A 21,410-nucleotide genomic window follows, 5' to 3' on the forward strand; every position below is an offset into this window, starting at 1 on the left:
TTAGCCATCGCCTCTCGGGGAGGTGGAGTACCTATGTTGACAGGAGAAGCCCTCCTGTTGGCAGATGTATTGTCTTCACTGCAGTTTTTTAGGTGTAGACAAGCCCTTAGGGTTTTATACTGCTGCCTATCACCATAGTATCTGACTGCCTTCTGAGTAAAATCAATAGCAATTCTGAAGTCCCTAGTGGACTTCATGGAGCCCCTGGCAGTCTCCTTTTTGTAGTACAAACTCAGTTTGGTGATAGGACTTTGTGTGTGTGTTAGATTTTATTAAGTTCCTTTAATATATTGGGGGGGAGGTTGTTGAGATTTTTTTTTTTTTGAGTAGAAGTAGGATGGTGTCATTATGGGGGGGCATTCTTATGGTTGGAACAGGGCTCTTTGAAGAGGAACATAACTACTAGAAAATCATGCACCTTTACAAATTGTATTTCATCCCAAAGCTCTTCACAAACATATGCAGCACCTCTGAAATCTAGCCGCTTCTGGAAGAAAACCAAATGGTACAGTTTACAATAGATTATTTTTTTAAAGACCAGAATGGACCATTAGATCATCTAGTCTGACCAGCTGTATAATACAGGCCATAGAATTTCATCCAGTTACTTTAGTATTGAGCCCAATAAAGTGGTTGACTAAAGCATATCTTCCAGAAAAGGTATCCCATTTTGGTTTGAAGACCTTAAGAGACAGAAAATGCACCACTTCCCTTGGCAGCTTGTTCCAATGATTAATCAACCTTGGCGTTAAACATTTGTGTCTTATTTCCAACTGAACCTGTCTGGCTTTAACTTCCAGCAATTGGTTCTTGTTATACCTTTCTCTGCGGGATTAAAGAGCCCTTTAGTACCTGGTATTTTCTCACCATGAAGATACTTGTATACTGTAGCCACTTCTTGATCTTTTTAATAAACTGTGACTGGGTGCCTGGAGGGGCCAAACTGAAAATGCCACATTCAGGGCAGACTGCAAGAAATAGGGCAGACAATCCCCAAAGCTGGTGGTTTATTCTATAATTAGCTTCTCCAAGCCAGTAATAAAAGTGCTTTTGCAGTACCACACTGGTTAACCGGAAGCCAAACACAGTCCCCTTTAGGCATTCCAGTCCCTGGCTCCCGTCTAGGCAGGCAGGTATAACGTAGCGATAGGATACTGAAAACCCTATTCACCAGACTTAAAGCTCTGCCAATTCCAAAGGATCAGACACTTACCTTCAGGGCAATATGTTTTTCAGATCTTACCCAAATATCACAGTCATGCAATCCTTAGTAAACTCACTAGAGATTCTTTAAGAAAAGAAAAGAGTTATTGAATGGGTAAGGAATCGTATACATACAAGTGATTTTCATTGTTTATAAATCAGGATCATAGCAGTAATGTTATATCTGCTGGCTTGTAAAAGTCTCTTTGGATTCTGACCTGTTGGGATAATTCCAAAGGCAGCTTAGATGTAAAGTCTGTTAGTCTTTCCATGATTTTTCCAGGATATTCCAAATAATACTTGGAAGATCTCAATCCCATACTTTAAACTTTCCCTGTTCAAAGTTCAGCAGATGAGAGATGACGGGATCATGCCCCAGGTCCAGTATATATAGCCCTTTAGCAGACTGACAAGCCTCCTCACAATAATTGTCACAGCAGGGCTTTCCTCCTAGGAAGAATAGGCAATGCAGATAGTTTGTGGACCTTTGCTTTGAAGTTATTCTATTTTCTATTCATATACAGGTAAACTAGTTTCACTCACTTACATAAGGCAATTAGCCTGTCCTTTGTAACAGAGATAGTTAGCTGAAGACAGTGATAATATTAGTTTCCTGCAGTATCTCGCATGTTTGATTTTAAGGTTAACTGAACACAATGGCCAGGGCCAGCTCCAGGTTTTTTGCCACCCCAAGCAAAAAAAAAAAAAAAAAAAAATCCGGAGTGCTGCCCCTTGAAAAGTGCTGCCCACAAAGGGCCGGAATGCCGCCCCTTGAAAAGGGCTGCCCCAAGCACATGCTTGGAACACTAGTGCCTAGAGCCGGCCCTGACAGTGGCATACATAATGTAAGGCAATTAAGATAGTAAAAGGATTTAACATCTCAAAGCTAATGGGGTTACACTGGTAAACTTCTAACAAGATAAAGGTAAACACAGACAAATACATTTAGCAAGTATTCTTTGATTCTTATCAATACAAACTGAATCGCTAGCCTAATCAACATTTCTTTGATACTCATAGATAAGTGGATTGTCTTGAATGCAATTGCACTGCCTCTTGTATGAATGACTCCATAACAATTTAACATCAGTTAGCTGATCTGTCAGTGTCACATAAACTAAACAGAGTAAAAGTCCTTAAATCTTTCACTGTGAAGTGTTTTCTACAGGCCCTGAATCACTTTTGTGGTTCTTCTTTGCACCCCTTCCATTTTTTTCAATATCCTTTTAAAAATGTGGACACCAGAAATGGATGCAATATTCCAGTATCTGTCTTGCAAGCCAACTGTAACTATACTTGGTGTGTGGATTAAAGAGCAGGAGCAGTCTGTAGGTTTATTACTTATAATAATCTTATGGGGTTGCAATTATTCTCTCTTTATGGGAAAATTTCTTAAGTCTTTTTGTATATTCTGTGAATTCTATTGTGGGTTGAATCAAGATTCCCACTATCATTCTTGCCTGAAGCTGAATTTAGCATAGGTACTTCATTGTTAACTGCCAGTCCCCCATACAATACATTATCTGCATTTTGGGAGTAATTGTGATATTCATACTTGATACCTGTGTGTAATCCCGTTTGACTGTGCAGCATGTTATTACCTAATGCTATTTCCAACCAAGAACAAGAATTAAGAAATCAAAAGGGAGTTATTTGCTGTTTACTTTCATTTAAATATGTCCATGTCCATGTGCATTGCACTGCAGTTTCTTGGAAGCAGGCTAGAATTAACATAGAACATACTATAAATTAGTGTATGTATTTGAAATTACCTTAACTTTTATGAGTAGTATTTGTTTTATAGATCAGCTTTGAATTAATGTGTTCTGAGATGTGTTCTCTCTGGCACTCAGACACTAAGGGCTAGATTGTGACCTAGATTGCATAGTGCTATGGGTGAGGAGGACTACCACCCCTACATCCCTGTTCAGGTTCCCTGGCCTAGACTTTGAGTTTGGAAATGCAGAGGTAAGTGGGTGTGGAGAGACTGTGAGGGGAGTTGATGGAGCCTTAGCTCTACTCCGCCAATGTGCTGGCCAGCACAGCTGAGCCAGCATTGGGGTGTCATTTGCTGCTGCTGCAGACCACCAGCAAATCACTCCATGTTCTTCTTTAATTTGTTGCATTATATTTAGTCAAAGGTTAACAGCCTTTAAGATTTTTGAATATTTAATCTATTTTAATGTCTGATGTCTTAATGAGGGGAGCATCAGTCTTTATACCACATAAGATTCATATAAGCATATGTAAAAATATAAATTTGATGTTGCTGCTACATCCAGTATGACTTATCATTCAAAAATGGAGTACATAATGTAAATGTACACCAAGACTGAATGAGCTGGATCAATAACATCCTGTATCATGGCCATTTAAGAAAAGAAATGATGCTTGGCAGATAGTGAAAAGCAACAAATTATTGTATCAAAATCAATATGCTTTTTTTCTGGCTGTCTTTGTAATTGTTTTGAGCAGCTCAGACTCTACTGGAGCCAATAAACTAATGAAGGTGGCACTGTTAATGATTCTTTAAGGTCAGTGTGTTATGATCAATCAAATTTGCTTGTATTTTTACAGGCTTCTTTTGGTTAATAAAGGTCTCCTCTCCAAGTTTGCTGTTCCTGCAGTAGGGAGTGACAGTGGAGCTTTACTATGCTTCCTCTCACATCGCCTTTCAGAGGTTGTTCTGAGTAGTATGTTCCTGTGCAGTTTTCAGTCTTGCACAATTTAAGTACAAGTATAGTAGCTCCGCAGTAAAAGGCTTTTATAAATACCTCAAGGTGGAAATTGTTGACAAACAGGAGTTTGTTTGTGTGGTTCTTTTAAAGGCAGTTTTCCTGTTCACTTACAAACAATTTTAACATTTCCTTTCATCCTCACCCTTTTCTGTTTAAGGACAAATGTGCTCTATGAAAATCGACTATTTTATAATATCTAGTGTTGAAAACAGGAACATAAACCTGCCAGGGTAGCATGTGGGCTGCAAAGATTAAGTGATTGTGTTAAAAGCAGGAAAGAATCCCCTTGTGAACATATTTTCATTTTTTTAAAAGAAAAAGAAATGGTTAGGAAAATACAGATCCGTAAAACCATAAAGTTTTCCTTGGAAGGGATTGGCACTGAAAAAGGTACAGGTAATAATTCCTGTCCAGATAATATAACTGGACCCATATAAGTTACCTAGATGCATTTAATATAATAGCATGGTTCAGATCTACTATATACAATTTAGGCTTTTCTGCATTATAATTAACTAATTTTGTAACCATCTAGTCACAGGGTTGTCACAAATGAATTGTGTCCATGTACAAAATAGTTAATATACTGTACCATTAATAATAATGGCTGCTAACCATGCATTGTCCTAGTCAATGACTTCCTGTAAATAGGTGGTAACTGGAACCGCTGGAAAAATGAATTGGTGAAAATGTTTGACGTTTCCCTTTTGCAGAGTTTGAAATAGACTCATCGTCCATTAATGTGATTAAAAATAAATAAATTTGCCACTTTTTAAAAAAAAATCCAGTTTTCGGTAAGAATGTGGTTTTCAGTAAACTATTTTGACAGCTATGTCAATTAAGATTCATGAAACGCTTCATGGGAAATTTGTCACATTGACCATTTTTCCAAACTTTTTGTTTTAGAAAAGACAGTTTTTTGATGATGAAATGTGTGCAAACGATTTCAATCCATTTTACTTGTAACATTATTCTTTTTGGTGTATAGTTGGGGATCCTTTACTGTGCCTATCTCATTTACTTAGCTGGCATTCCTTCCTCCCAGCTTTTTTTGAAAATAGGACATCCTTTGTGGGATTGTTGATGTAGCTTCAACCTTATACACCTCTACCCTGATATAATGCAGTCATGGGGAGTCAAAAATCCCTACCGCATTATAGGTGAAACGCCATTGTATCGGGGTAGCGGCAGCAGGGCTTCCGCAGTGATTTAAAGGGCCCGGGACTCCCCGCAGCAGCTGGAGCACCGGACCCTTTAAAGCGCTGCCCGAGCCCCGCTGCCGCAGCCCCAGGGTAGCAGCAACAGGGCTCCAGCGGTGATTTAAAGGGCCAGGGCTCCACAGCAGCCGGAGCCCCGGACCCTTTAAAGCACTGCCGGAGCCCCGCTGCTACCGCGCTATATGCAAACCCATGTTATATCGGGTCGCGTTATAGCGGGGTAGAGGTATATTATTATGGACTCATATACTTGAGACTTGATGATAAGCAGGCCAAGTGGGAGTCAGGAAAACGCCTTCCCCTACTGTATCCAGAGAAGTTCTTTGAAGGATCATCAGGAAATGATCTGAGAGAACCAATTACTAAAGACTTGAGATCTTTTTCTCTAGGTTACAAATCTAAGGGAAGCCTAGTTGACAGGACTTTGCAAAGTACTCAAGTGAGGTATCACATGCAGAACATTTTTTCAAATTGCCTTCTTAAGAATACTGTTGTGTGGGTAATTTCATTTCCAAAGAAGACTCAAATCTTGCAACTCTGAGGAGAGTTGCTGAGGGGAAAGGAGTTTCTGGGGCTTAAACCTTATTAATGGTCTCAGTCAGACAGGGCTTAGCTGTAGGTGTCCTCTCCCGTTTAGGTGTACCACACAGGATTACTGTGGGCAAACACAGAGAAGAAGCCTGAACACCAGAGAGGAGATGTGGTTTGGCAGGGTGCAGGTGACACACCTCATGACATGGTCTGCTTCCAACTTTCAAAGGAAACCTGGTGGCTTGTTGTTTGTCAGATTAAATGCAGTTGGTGGTTTGAATATGGGATATTCTAAATACATGCAGCAGCAGTTGTACTGAATGTGCAGTGAGTAAATTCAAATAAACAGATGCATGGCTAAACCCATGATGCTATCTGAATTGAAGAGCAGTCATTTCATAGTCGGTATAAACAAGGTCAGGACTGATTGGCTAGTTCCTTATCTTGTCTCATGATTCCATGCAACACAGAGTATGTTTTGGTTACTACAGGAGTAGCATGAACTCTAATAAGGCTGTGAAAACAAGTTAACATGATTTCTATTGGATAACTTTGATAAAATTAAAGGTTTCTTGAAACCTGTTTAACTTTGTCCTATAGTGGACAGGTTCTTAGTTTCCTTTACACGTGTAAGGTCTTGTCTTCACTACAGACCTATATTGGTATGACTGTTGCTCAGAGGGGTGAAAAATCCACACCCCTGAGCGGCATTGTTCTGCTGACCTACCCCACCCGTGTAGACAGCTCTGTCAGTGGGAGAGCTTCTCCCGCCGACATAACTACTGCCTCTCAGGGATGTGGATTAACTACACCAATGGGAGAGCTCTCCCTGTCAGCTTAGAGCAGGGGTCAGCAACCTTTCAGAAGTGGTGTGCCGAGTCTTCATTTATTCACTCTGAGTTAAGGATTCGCGTGCTAGTAATACATTTTAACGTTTTTAGAATGTCTCTTTCTATAAGTCTATAATATATAACTAGACTATTGTTGTATGTAAAGTAAAGAAAGTTTTTTTTAAAATGTTTAAGAAGCTTCATTTACAATTAAATTAAAATGCAGAGGCCCCCCCCCGACCGGTGACCAGCACCTGGGCAGTGTGAGTGCCACTAAAAATCAGCTCACGTGCTGCTTTCGGTTGCCTACCCCTGACTTAGAGCATCTTCATTAAAGCGCTACCGCGGCACCGATGCAGCGTTTTAAATGTGGACTTGCCTTAAGACAGCTCATCAGTTGAGTTTATTTAAAGCTCAGCCAGAAGGGAGGTATTGAGCAACATCCGTGAACTGCATCGGTTTAATCAGCTCAGTATTGAACTTGGATGCTTCCTGCCAGTGTAAGTGTGTATTTAATACTTTTCTGTGATATGCCTCACAGTCAGCATTACGGATGGAGGTGGGAATTGAAATCTTGTGATTCTGTCTGTGTCTGCAAAGGATCCTGGGGAGAGGAGGAGATGATAGTGACTTTCCATGTCAGGGAGGTCTTCCCCAAGAATTTGTAATCTAGTTTAAGAGGAGATGCAAATACCTTTACCAAATAAATAAGAGTAAAGTGTCAAAGGATGGGAACTGTAATAAACACAAACTCCGCTTGTGTTCCTAACTATTCAAATTTTATATCTTAACCTTATTCCTGCTTACATAATTTTCATTTAAACCCACCAATTTCTGTGGCTTCTTTTCCACTTTCTTGATATTGTGTGGACTCTGGAAAAATGGGGAAAAGATAAGGTAGAATGAAGGGAGAAGAGGAGGGGTAGAGGTGAAAGGCTGGAAGTACAGTAAGGGTCAGAATGACGAGAACATGAAGCATAGTGAGGTAAAACAAGTAAACTTTTCCCTCTCTGGCTGCTGTGGGTCCCCCATCTGTGCTGGGACTCTCTGTGAGAGGAGGAGCTTTTAAGCTGTATCTTCAGAGCCTATGTGTGGGCTGAATAATTGATTGACAATAACTTACTTTCAGTTAAAACTCCAGTGTAGACAAACCCTTTCTGTGTGATGGTTCAGTACCTTGCACAGTGGTGGCCCCAATCTCAGTAGGGATCTCTGCATGTTGCTGTAATGTGAATTCTAATGTAATATTATAAAATTGGCTCATTATATTGAGGCATGCACTAATATGTTCAGAAATGTGCTGGCCTGAAGTAAACTACTGGAAAACAGTGTTGCCAAACCCCAAGATTAAAAAAAATCTGATGATGATGGATTATTAATATGTTTTTGGGGTCTCTTTTGAGTTCTAAACTCCTCTCCCACTGCATGTGTGCATGACGGTATGTGTTGCCTACTCTCCCACATTTATAGGGTAAGGTGACTTTTAATTGCCTCCTGCAGCTGCTCTTTCCCCCAACCCCCAAATCAATCCTATTCTCTTTCCCCCCACAACATTTCAGTCCCCTCCCAGCCTCACTTCTGCTCCTCCTGGGGTTCTTCATTTCCCCCCCCCCCACGCTGACCTGTGGGGGCTGCAGCAGGGTCCCCAGATCAGGGGCAGAGGGGGGCAGCTTCATGGATGTAATTTCCCTCTTCCCCCCGCCCTCCCTTTCCCAGGTGCCATCCTATTGCTCACAGGAGGGGCGGGGGAGCAGAGACCCCCTGAGCTGCTGGGCTCTATCTACAGCCTCTTCCCCCGCCTCTCCTATGAAAATAACTGCCTCCCCTGAGAGGGAGCTGGGAAGAGTCCTGCCTGGATCCTGCAGCAGCTGTGATTGGCTGCTCTACCCTAGGGGGCAGGCCAGTGGGGAAAGCAGCCAGTCTCTGATTTCAGCTATACTGCAGAGCCACACTTTCTGTTCTTGCTGCAGGTCCTTAAATGTATTTCAGACAGCTTCTCTTCAGTGATATCACAATGTTACTCTTTATTGCAGATATAAAATGGTCTCTGTAAACATGTATTTTGAAATTGATCATCATAATGAAATGTCCTGTTAAAAGAAGGTTCTTAACCCAGGGAATATTTGTGTTTATTTTCTTTTAAATGTCTGCTAATATTTGTGGTTTTGGGAACCTGGTGATTGAAACCACCTACCACAAAGTGTAGGAGAGAAGTTGGCATGCAAGTGTTAACTTCTGTCTGAAATACCATGGAAGAAGAAAAACAACAAACTAACTTAGTAAATGTCTGTCTTTTTCTGAATTGATTAAAGCTGACATTACATCATTCTAGACTGACATAAGTATAGAAAACTGTAGGTGTTTTAAATCTCCTGACTTGTTTTTAAAAGCCTGAACTACAGAGATCTCTGGGGTTTTTCTTTGGTGTCTGTGTGAAAGTTGAGAGATGTGGGGTGGCTGGGTGGAATGTCATTAATTCTCCCCCTGCCCCATTTTTGACAGAGAGGTAGCTTGCATCTAGGCCAGTGGTTTTCAAACTTTTTTTCTGGCGACCCAGTTGAAGAAAATTGTTGATGCCCGTGACCCAATGGAGCTGGGGATGACAGGTTTGGGGTGTGGGAGGGGGTCAGGGCTCTGGCCTGGGGGTTCTTTGGTGGGGCTGGGGATGAGGGATTTGGGGTACAGGAGGGGGCTCCAGGTTTTGGGGGGGGCTCAAGGCTGGGGCAGGGGGTTGGGGTGGATGAGGGGGTCAGGGCTGAGGGTGCAGGCTCTGAGGTGGGGCTGGTGAGGGGGGGTTGGGGGTGTAGGAGGGGACTCTGTGTATGCAGGGGGGCTCAGGGATTGGGGCATAGGGCTGGGGCGCGGGCTTACCTCCAGCAGCTTCCCACCTGTCCTGGCACTGGGGATCATGATGCACCCTGGAAGCAGCCAGCAGCAGGTCTGTCTCCTTGGCGGAGGCGCGCAAGCAGCTCCACACGGCTCTCTCCCACAGGCATCGCTCCCGCCCGCCAGTGCTCGGGGTGGGGGCAGCGTGCAGAGCCCAGTGGCTCCCCCTGCCTAGGAGCCGTACCTGCTGCTGGCCACTTCCGGGGTGCAGCGCGGTGTCAGAGCAGGGAGGAACTAGCCTGCCTTATCCAGATAGCACCGCCGACGGGACTTTTAATGGCCTGGTCAGCGGTGCTGATCAGAGCTGCCACGACCCAGTGCCTTACATTCCATGACCCAGTACTGGGTCGCGACCCACAGTTTGAAAACCACTGGTCTAGGCTGTTGGGTTCACCTTTCTTTTAATTGTTTCATTTTAAACTCTTCCATAAATGTCATTGTTACTAAATAATCCTTTTTGTTGACTCTGACCCTCCAAATGGTCTTGTTAGTTACATTTTAGAAGAGTTATATGTGGGTCCTTATTTTTTTTTATACCCAGATGTTCCTATTAATAGATTTCAAATTTTCCCAAATAGGCTCTTGCACAGTAACTAGATATAACTTCAGTACCATATAAAGATATACATATTGCAAAAGCAGCTGAAAAAGGCTGCATGGCAATCAATCTGATATATTTACAAAAAAAAAGTGGATGTGCAAACTAAACTCATGAAAGTGAAAATTGGGGGCTCTTTTTAAATATGGGGGATTAAATATCTCAGGTCCTCTATTAGATTCTGATCTGGGAAAAAGTTACTGTTCAGTACAGCATTTAAAGATGATTAACTTTGAAGTATGTGCTTAAGTGATTTCCTGCATTGGAGCCCTTGTTAGGGATTTTCACTTTAAGAACCCCATTAAAAGAGTTGGTAGAGTTTGCTACTGTGTCCCTTCAGAAAGCTATATTTGGGAATGTGGGGGCATTTTGCAGAACCTAATGTTGTGTGTGTAGCATAAAGATTTTAAGCCATTTCAGTCAATACAGAAGTGTAATTCTAAATATTACTGTAGAAGAACGGAACAAACCCAACAAATTCCAAATCAACTTCCTTTGCTGCTTAATTATTATGTACAAGATAATAAATGAGGGGTTGAAATGTGGTGGTTTTTTTTGTTTTGTTTTTTTTTTCCTTTTGCAGGTGTTGCTGAAGTCTCTGGATTTATTTAAAGCATGCTATTTCATGTAATTCTGCCCAATTGTTACAGCAGCTGTCACCAACTGCATGCTTGCTAACTGCATTCTAGTAAGAAGGCAAAGGTTATTTTGGGAGGCAAATTTTGTTTGCCTTTATTTAAAAAAAAAAATAAAGAAAGAAAGTATTAAAAATCACAGTTGAAGTGAGCCAGAGCAGCAAGACCCATGATGGTTAAATTTTATTCTCTGGATATTAAATTCATCCCAGTACAGAGGCTCCAAATGAGGCTTTATGGGTCACTAAGGCCTTCCATTACTCGATGGGGAAAGCCAGCACCATGCCCATGCTGCACTTAAATCTCACTTAAACCCTATTTTGAGGGTTTACGTAGGTCTTAAGTGGTGCATAGGCCTTGAACTGGGCCCTTGCATGGCGTGAATTTCATCATCTCCTCTTAAGGGAATTTTAGAATATGGCTTTTAAAGAAGGCATTAGTTTAACATGTAGTTAATTACCACTGCAGTGATGTCTTGGCCATAGAAAACAGTTGCGCAAGAATTCCCGTCCTCTGAAGTGTATTTATTGATGACATTTCTGATGGCTTATTAATGCTCCATTTTTATAGCTATTCATATGCTTAAGAAGTATGTGTTAGGAAAATATGGCATCAGATCTTTTGAGCTGGCTAATTTTTTATGAAATATTGTGCATTGGTCACTTCTAGCTGTATAATTACTGAATAGTTCACATTATTCAATTGTAATGCAGTGTTGTTTTTATTTGTTATATAGCACTATGCCAGTATATACAGGCCTCTAAAACCCGAGATGGTGCCGGCTGTTTCATTGCAAGTGCAGTAGAAGGTAAAAGGAAAAAGAAAAGCAAAACAGCACAAACTTTCTAGCTCTTTCAATATCTTTTGTGCCCTTTGACCTCTTAACTTCCTAGATTCTCTCTTCACAGCTGACTTTTTTTTTTTTAATATAGTATGGGGTGGATTTCCAGACTGTCAGTCTCCAAGAAGAAAATTTGAGGAGATTTTTAAGTGATGTCACTTGTGTGTCTGTCTCAAGCTCTGTCTTAAGCTCTTTGCTTCATCTTTGCATCTCTTGTCTATTTGTGCTTTTTGTGGGTAATACCATTCAGATTATGTTCTGCAATGTATTCTATTGCTATGCTCCAAACAGAGTTTGAAATAACCCAAATGCAGCTTCTACAGTTGCTGCTAAGAAATAAAGACAAAACAGTAACTGTAGACTGCCTCTAGCACATTCATATTTCATGAAAAGCACAGATAAATAATTGTGTATAAATGTTACCAGTGCTAATACTTTTCAGTCTAATTACATGCTAACTATCTTGCATTTTCTGTTTCTGTTAAAGGGAATGTCTGTACTTAATCCATTTATCTTCACGTTTGGCTACTGATATTTTGCTTTCTGGCCTTGTGTGAAAGAGCTTGGAAAGAGAATGAAATGATTGACTTGATATTTTTTCTTTCACTTTTTCAGGTGAAAATTTTGAACAGACTCCATTAAGACGCACATTTAAGTCCAAAGTTCTTGCTCGTTATCCTGAGAATGTAGAATGGAATCCTTTTGACCAGGATGCAGTGGGAATGGTCAGTACAACATCATGTGCTCTTTGTTTCTGTTGGTTTTTAAGACTAGTACTCCCTTTACTATAATGATTAAAAATAAATGCCCAGCTGGACTTTTTCAAGAAATTATCTTTTGATAATGGCAAAATAAAAAGCTGTAATACAAAATGTTAACTACTAATTGACAAGTTGCTCTAAATTTTGCAGATAAATGAAACCATTTCCATTTGATTTTATACTTGGAGAATAGGAAAAAAAAGGCATTTGCCCTTAAAATAACTGATTATTTTCATATTATCATGCAATTTTAGGGCAGAAGGGGGAGGTCATCTAGTTCATCTCCCTGTGCTGAGGCAGGACTCATGATGAATCATTTTTTTTTAACCCTTATTCTGCAGTATGCCAGAGAGTAGGCTGTTGGAGTAGAAGTGAGGGAAAATTAGTCCTTTTTGTGATTAATGATTAGTTGTTCCATCTACATCTATTTTTCTTTTTCAGGGAATGGATTTTAACTTCTTACCTCACCTTATGTTTTTACTGTGCTTTATATAAAACAGATGTTCTTTTAAAAGCAAAAATCATGATCAAAACATTTTTTTCTTCCACTATTTTTGTAGGGTGTAATTCTGTTCCTATTGAAGTCAATGACAAAGTTCCTGTGAACTTCAGTGGAAATCAGATGTGGCCTTGCGCTGCATGCCTTTGTTCTGTGTAATAACTCTTAGTTTTAATGTGTTTGACACTACCTAATGTAATAATGTCTTACAAAGTCTGTTTAGAGAGAAATGAAATGTAATGTCAGTTCTCAGCATTCTCAAATGCTGTCTGTTTATTGCCAAAAAATTTGAAAGAACAATCAAAATGTAATGTAGTATTTATTTAACTTTCCCACTTCTTTTGTTTTCTTTTATAGCTGTGTATGCCTAAAGGGCTTGCTTTCAAGACCCAAGCCGATTCCAGAGACCCTCAGTTCCATTCGTTTATAATCACCCGTGAAGATGGCTCGCGGACATTTGGGTTTTCTCTCACATTTTATGAGGAAGTTACCAGCAAGCAAATCTGTAGTGCAATGCAGACATTATATCATATGCACAATGCTGAATATGACATTCTGCATATTCCACCCACAAATGACAAAGATAGCTGTAGCAGCATAGAAGACTGTAATGGAACTTCTGTATCAAAGCTACAGCGTTTTAACTCGTATGATATTAGCAGAGACACACTGTATGTCTCTAAGTGCATTTGTCTGATTACCCCAATGTCTTTCATGAAGGCTTGTAAGAAAGTACTAGAGCAACTTCACCAAGCTGTAACTTCTCCTCAACCACCACCATTACCTTTGGAAAGTTACATCTACAATATTCTCTATGAGGTTCCTCTTCCTCCAGCAGGGAGATCCTTAAAATTTTCAGGTGTTTATGGACCAATTATTTGCCAGAGACCAAGCACCAGTGAACTGCCATTATTTGACTTTCCAGTTAAAGAAGTTTTTGAATTACTTGGAGTGGAAAATGTGGTTCAGCTCTTTACTTGTGCTCTTCTGGAATTTCAGATACTGCTTTATTCACAGCGTGAGTACTCTTGTCTTGTCCTGTGTAACTAATGGTGTCTAAATTTTTTTTTTTAATAGAGATTCAAAAAATAAATAGCTGTAATAAACTGCTATTGGCATGTCACTGCTGTCAGTGTGTTCCTGCTGTCAGAGTGATTTAAATCAGACCTCACTGGAAACTGAAGGCCCTCAGCAACTCTGAAAATCATAGTACCTAACTTCAGGCACTTAAAGTAAGGCCAATATTTTCAAACTTAATATCCCGTATGCATGTAATGACATGAGACAGGACAGGAAAGCTGGCCACCTGCTTTCTTTGCAAAATCACCATTAATTAGAGGAATAAATGGATGGTTTCTCCCCCCATTTCTCCCCATCTTGCTGAATTCCTGCTCTGACTTCACTCAATGAGTGGCATCTTAGGCTTGGTCTACACTGTGGTGGGGGGGGGGCGGGGGAGAATCGACCTAAGATGCACAACTTCAGCTATGAGCATAGTGTAGCTGAAGTTGACGTATCTTAGTTCAACTTATCTCACATCCTCACGGCGCAGGGTCGATTGCCGCGGCTCCCCTGTCGACTTTGCTTCCGCTTCTCGCGGAGCTGGAGTTCAGCAGTCGACGGGAGAGCGATTGGGGATCGATTTATCGCGTCTACACTACACACGATAAATCAATCCCCGATAGATCGAACACTATCCGCCGATTCGGCGGGTAGTGTAGACATACCCTTACATGTGGTTTACACATAAGTTAGGTCAACACAGCTACGGCACTCGGTGGTATAAAAAATTCACAGTCCTGAGCACTGTAGTTGTGCTGACCTAATCTCTGGTATAGATGCAGCTAGGTCGATGGAAGAATGCTTCTATCAACCTTGCTGCCTTTTCTTGGGGATGTGTAATTCCTACACTGATGGAAAAAGCTCTTCTGTCATTGCAGGAAGTGTCCACGCTATAGTGTTACAGCAGCATAGCGATGGTGCTATAGCTATGTCACTGAACTGCCTGTAGTATAGACATATACAGTTGTAAACGGGTTGGATAAAAATCAATGATTTTTTTTAATCAAAATCAGTTTATTTTATTTAAATAGGTTTTTTCCTCAAAAAGCATTTTATCAAAAAATCTGATCTAAAGAGTTTTAATTAAGTTGCAATATAGCTCAAAGATATCTCATCATGGAATAGGGATTATAAATTCTAATTCTATAGCATGAGACAATATATTCATGTAAAGTCTAAGAAAAGTTTTGTAAATGCGTTCCAATAGTTCATGGATTAGGGACCCAATCTTATGGGGTGCCGGGGCTTCTGTATAAATTATTTAGGTTAATCTTTCTATCTACCCAATGGGACTCAGTGCTCAGTCTAGAAGATGCCATCAGAGATGCTTAGTTTTGCAGCTTTCAAACTGTGGAGTTGTGTCCCCAGAGATAACATGGTTGTTAACAGCAAAAAATGTTTTTAAATAAATACTATATAGAGGTGAGAAATAACAGACCTCAACTCTATTGTCCCACTACAAATTTGTGTACACAGAGTCAATCCCTTACCCCTCTCTAAAAGTACAAAGTTTCAAGAAGTTCAATGAATAGAAGATTGTTGGGGGCGGAATAGATCGGGACATGGAGGAGAAGTCTGAAGATAAATGTGAGAAGGGAAGGACAGGCACTAGAAACAAAAGTGAAACTGTTTGAGTAGCATATTCTAGAAGTCCTTGAGTCTTTCAGTGTAGCCTTCATTGATTTGAGTTCTACCATACCTTCTCATGTTAGAGGGGAAAACCTATAATGGCAGCAGGCTGTAAAAGAGACCCAGTTTGGGAATATTTTAATGAATTTCCGCTACCTGTGGGTAAGACAGGCATGCATGCAAAATGCAAACAGTGCAACAAAGAAATGCAAGGTCTGGTTTCCTGAATGAAACAACATCATGAGAAGTGTTCCTTCTCAGGAGGAAGCTGCGTTGAAGATGACGAAAGGAACATGTCTGAACATGCAGGATCTTCAGGTTGGTAAACTTTTTTTACTTCATACTTCTTTCTTAAGGACTGCCTGTCTTCCTTCTGGACTATTCTTGAATTCTCATGTTTGAGCAAAAAATATAGTTGTTACTTTATGGTACTATCATTTTAGATGCAGTTGTGATATAAAAATAAATAACTGAAATAGGCAGATCTTCCTTTTACAATTTCACCTTTAAAGTAGTACCAAGTGTCAGTGAATGCAATGAGTAATACTAAATGAGTAGTATGGTAATAATAATTAAATAACTGCATTGACTTATTTTGTTTAGGAGAATCCATCCTCCACATACAGGATTCTGAAGACAATCCATCTTCAAGATCATCAGCATTTTCTATAGAGTTATCTGCCAATTATAGTGTTTCAGTCACATCATGTATGTCTCATAGCCACAGTATATCACCTGTAGCAAAAAGAAAAAGACAATCTCCATCATCCAGAAACAACCATAGATAAATTTTGTGATAAGAACCAGCAGATTACAAAAAGAGGTAATTGATGAAAAAATTGCCTGGTTTGTTTATGCAATAACCTCTCCTTTCTGTATGACTGAGAACCCACTCTTCATTAACATGGTTCAGTCATTAAGACCAGGATATAGTCCACCCAACAGAGCAGATGTCGCAGGCAAATTGCTGGATAAAGTATACGATAGAGAAATTGAGCAGCGTGCAAAAAGTCTAGAGGGTGAAATTGTTAACCTGAGTCTTGATGGGTTGAGCAATGTCCACAATGATCCTGTTGTGTGTGCTGGTGTGACAACAGAAGAAGGGAATGTCTTCCTTACAGAAACAATTGATACATCAAGAAATGCACACACAGCAGAATACTTACAAGAAGTTGCAGTAAAAGCTATAACAGACTGAAAAAAAATTAATGTCTAGTACGCAGTTTGGTCACAGACAATGCTGCAAATGGATCCAAGATGAGAAGAAATGATTTAGAAGAGCGTGAAGAGAGTCCCAAGCTAATAACATACGGTTGCAGTGCTCATTTGATGCATCTCCTAGCCAAAGATGTCAGTGTTTCAGAAATAAAGGCTCATGTTGTTGAAATTGCAAAATACATCCGTAACAACCACTTTGTAGCAGCTGCTCTGAAAAAAGTGGGAGGAACCAAGCTAACTCTCCCACAAGACGTGCGCTGGAATTCAGTAGTGAACTGCTTCGAGCACTATATCAAGAACTGACCTAATCTGATGACCGTTTGTGAACAAAATCGTGAAAAAATAAATGGCACTGTCACAGCCAAAGTTCTCAACATTGGGCTTAAGAGAAATGTTGAACACACGCCGAGTACCCTAAAGCCTATTTCTGAAGCCTTGAACAAAATGTAGGGAAATAGCTATTTTATTGCTGATGCTGTTGAAATTTGGAAGGAACTGAGTGAGACCTTAAAAAGAGAAATATGCAATGACAGAGTTAAATAACAAGCATTAAAAAAACGAATGGGACAAGTACTATCTCCAGCTCATTTTCTTGCAAATATTCTCAATACTCGGTACCAGGATTAAACCTTAACTACGGAAGAAGAGGAGTTGGCTATGACATGAACATCCAGCAATCATCCTTCCGTAATGCCAGCTATAATAAACTTCAGAGCTAAGGGTGAACCATTCAAGAAATATGTTTGCTGATGATGTTTTAAAGAAAGTCACGCCAGTGAAACTGGTGGAAGTCACTTAAGCACTTGGATTCAGAGACCGTTGAAGTGATAATTTCACTTTTAACACCGCTGGCTTCTTCTGCCGGTGTAGAAAGAATATTTTCTTCTTTTGGATTAATTTATTCCAAATTGAGAAATCGTTTGGGACCTGAAAAAGCAGGAAAACTTACTTTTCTTTTCCAGATTATGAGCAAACAGAAAAATGAAGGTGAAGACGACTGAGTTAGCTGCAGAAGCCAATATTTTAAGTTTTTCTCATGTTGACCTGATTGACATAGACAACTATTTTAGTTAAAAACAATTTAAACAAAAACAGACCTGATTAAAAAAAACCAAACTTGAATGTTTAAATAATTCATATGCTTCTTTTGTTAAAATACTATGTTTGCTGTTGAAGAAAAAAAATCCAGAATATATAACATTGTTGTTTTGGTTAAATAAAACAATTTAAATGTCTGTCTGGTGATGTTCTCCTCCAAATACAGCATGGAAAGAAAATCCTCCAAATATTAATGATTAACCTGTTGAATTGGAGATAGTTCACCTCCCTGTGACTTCATAAATATCTGCTTCAATTACCTTTGGTAAATGAAATAACCAAACAATCATTCATTTTCTGATATAGCTGTAAAACTAATCTGAAAACTTTTCAAAATAAATCACTTAAAAAATGTATAGTGTGCATCTTCTAAAAATGAAACCTACATCTATCTCTGAATTGTGAAGAATTTGTATTAAGGTTATAACAACCAACAAGAATGCACTTTTATGTAGAAATCCCATGATTAAATCAAGTCTTTCTGACTAGTGATTTAAGTCACGATTTAAATCAATTTGATTTAAATCAAATCCACCCTGGTTGTAAACATACAATGAACTGTATGCTCCGAGTGGCATTTCAAAAGGCATACAGTTAATTGTATATGAAAACCAAAAAAAAATTGTGCAACCAAATTTCCTGGTTGGACAAGTCATTTGAAAAATAAAATTTAAATCTCCATTTTCTGTCAGGCCCTGAGACAACTCTCATTGAAGTCCAATAATATAAATTAAAATATAAAACATTTTAGAAGGAGTGGCAAGTGCTAGATTAGATCAGCATTTGCTTTCACATGGTTTGTTTTGTTTTCTACATCATTTTTTATGTAACACCTTTGCAAAAGTCTTAAACACACCAGATTTCAGTTGCTACATTAATCTTTTGGCAACTCTAGGCTTCTCTGTTGGTGTAATTCCGTTGCAGGAAGTGGAGTTATGCCCACAGAGAATTTTGACTTTTCATTATATTTCCAAGAGTTGTTGCCAGTTGTGCAGTCCCGCCAGCAGTAGCAATGGTGGATGTGCTAGTATAGACTGCATGTCCGCGGTCTAGCCACTGATGGCAAAGAAAGTCAAGGGCACGGTAAATCCCAAGGTAGCTCGTGTTAATTACATCATCTGCTGGTTTCCAGTATGATTTCCCCCCACCCCCCGCCCCATTTAGAATGATCTCTGAAATAAGTGGAATACAAATAAAATGTGTGTAAAATGACTAATCGCTTATATGTCCTACCTCTTCAGCAATAACTTATGCAGATCTACTAACACAATATTCAGTTACACAAAGGAATGCTAATGCAAGGTGTTTGGGGAACTATCAGAACTATGTGTATATTAGGAGCTGAAATGTGTGTCTATATAATTGGGATTGGACATGATTCAGGTATGGTCAAAATAATCAGGCATCTTTCTGTATTGTTGCAGTGAATTCATATACTTGAGCCGTTGTATTGTGTGATTTCTTCACTAGTTAGCTACATGAGAAAAGTAGTATAAAATGGGTTCATTTACTTTTTTAAATTCAAATATAGAATAAGTTATGACACCATGTAACGATCCCTTTGTGGATTTACAAAACAAACGTATAGTAACGTTTTTTTTTTTTTTTAATTTTTATTTTGGGAGTCACTAGAATACGCATCTAGTAGGCAGATTTCTCAGTCTCTCTTTGGCTGTTCAGTAATAGTTTCTGGGTTTTTCTTTTTTGGTGGTTGGAACAGATGTTTCCCATAAGATACTTCATAAAATTTAAATCTGTTATCCTTCTTATAATCTAGTTGACAAGTGATAGTATGATCAGACTAGCTTGTAGTCACCCTGGAGACATGTCCAGTAACAGATTTGTGTACATGTAGCTAGTCAAAAGGAATGAAGGAAGAAATAAATATAGTGCCATGGGTACTGGGTGAACCCCCTTTCATACCCTCATAAGTGTATCCCTCAGATGACAGGCTTCACTTCCTTCACCTCTTTTTCAAGGGTAGAACCCCATGGTTCAACCACAGTTAGATCTGTGGATTGCAGCCCCGTTTCCCGACAGTACGCCCAACTGTATTCGTTGCAAAGAACTTCCCTCTTAAAATTTTGTGACCATGAACTAATTTAAAATGAATCCAAACAACTTTTACAAACCACATTTTATTCACCCAAAGGTACGTAACTATCAGACTGTGACAACTGAACACCCCTTCTCTAGAAGAAAAGTTTTTAATTGTGTAGTAGTATCATTTTGATCTCAAGCCCTCAGCCTTGTCACATTAGCTGTGTAACTTGGCCTGGTGCCTGGAAGAAGCATCTTCCCAATTAGTGGCCCATCCATTGTTCCCTTAATTCCCTTCAAGTTCTTTACTCAGAGGTATCTTATGTCGGACCATTGTTTGATTTCCTGCTTGCTCTTTATATCAGCCCCTTTTGATTTAATTCCCTTTAGCCAGTCTTAACAGTATCATGTAGGTAAACTGAGGTACACATAATATTCATAAAAATGACTCTCTCCTGTTCTTCACAAATAGGTATATCTGTTCACTAACTAAAGAAGCTTTATATAGAAGGTTGTTAACTTCTTTGATTGTGGATGTCCTGTAGTGTTTTAGTTTGCCTCAAGTGATCATACTCAGTTGCTAACATAAGTTACTACTTGACTTTGCTAGAGTTGCCAATGGCCCAGGAGATTGCATTGGTTCCTTTCTGTTTTATTAAAATGCTGTAGACACAACTGAACTTTCTCTGAGATTTGTCTTGAAATGGAACTGGCAAGTACTTTGAAGTGATTAGAAGTTTGCTTTGTTTTATCCTAGCTCCTATGAGTGCTCCTGTATCCTTTGCTGAAATGCACTTTATGTATTTATTTATTTATTTTTAATTGACTACAGCAAAACCTCTGGGAAAATTGCAACAGATATCCCTACTCTTTTTTCTAACATCAGTATTGTTAATTGTTTGTTTTTTCCTCTTTCAGAAGAGGAAGAACACCACTGTAATAAAGCTGTGGGCACTTGTTTTGGTACTTACAATGACACACTCAATCTAAAAATTGTCTAAAGTTTTTTTTTTTTATATAATCAATGGTGTTACTGGTAACATTTACCACTGGGACTAGAGAAAAAGTTTTGTTTTTCCAGCTTGTTTACTTTATATACTTAACTATATTTTGTATATAATTTTCACTGTTTCCCCATATGTGGTCAGTTTGATTTCCTGTTTTGTTTATGTGGGGTTTTTCAAACAGCAAGAAGGGAAAACACTTTTAAAACAGGGAAGTTTGATTTAAAAAAACCTCGAAATTTGGCAGGGGAACTCAGAGGCAAGTAGAATGTGAAATCATTTTAACTAATTTTTAACATGGTCTAGATTTTGTTGACAGTTGTGCCTGAGCATGGATTTAAGTGCTGAACTTTAAACACCCAAATTTGAAAATTTTGCTCTAAAAACTTAACTTTTTTTTAAAAATCAGTCATGAAACCTGATTTTTCCAATTACGTGACAATGTAATTGGTTAGAACAATTTCTGATATGCTCTTTATGTCAGATCTGATCACTGTACTAGTTTAGTAGAGCTTGACCAAAAAGCATACAGATCTGAAAATCTAAAAGTTAGAATGCTTGTCTACACAGGATGCTATGTTGTATTAACTTCAGTTTCTTTACCTTAAAGAGCATTGTGT

General features: G+C 39.2%; 1 protein-coding gene across 8 annotated transcripts in view; it reads left to right on the top strand.

Moving 5' to 3' along the window:
• Positions 1-21,410, top strand: part of DENND5A (DENN domain containing 5A) — a 99,690-nt gene that overhangs the window by 19,612 nt on the left and 58,668 nt on the right. For 5 of the 8 annotated variants that reach the window (XM_034770051.1, XM_034770053.1, XM_034770054.1 and 2 more), the window contains exons 2-4: positions 11,375-11,446; positions 12,095-12,204; positions 13,097-13,757. In XM_034770051.1, coding sequence (XP_034625942.1) covers positions 11,375-11,446; positions 12,095-12,204; positions 13,097-13,757 — 843 coding nt within the window. The remainder of the gene's footprint in view (positions 1-11,374; positions 11,447-12,094; positions 12,205-13,096; positions 13,758-21,410) is intronic. The other 3 variants (XM_034770052.1, XM_034770055.1, XM_034770057.1) reach the window with 1 other exon arrangement.

This window comes from Trachemys scripta, chromosome 4 (assembly GCF_013100865.1).
Source record: "Trachemys scripta elegans isolate TJP31775 chromosome 4, CAS_Tse_1.0, whole genome shotgun sequence".
Classification (NCBI taxonomy): Eukaryota; Metazoa; Chordata; order Testudines; family Emydidae; genus Trachemys; species Trachemys scripta.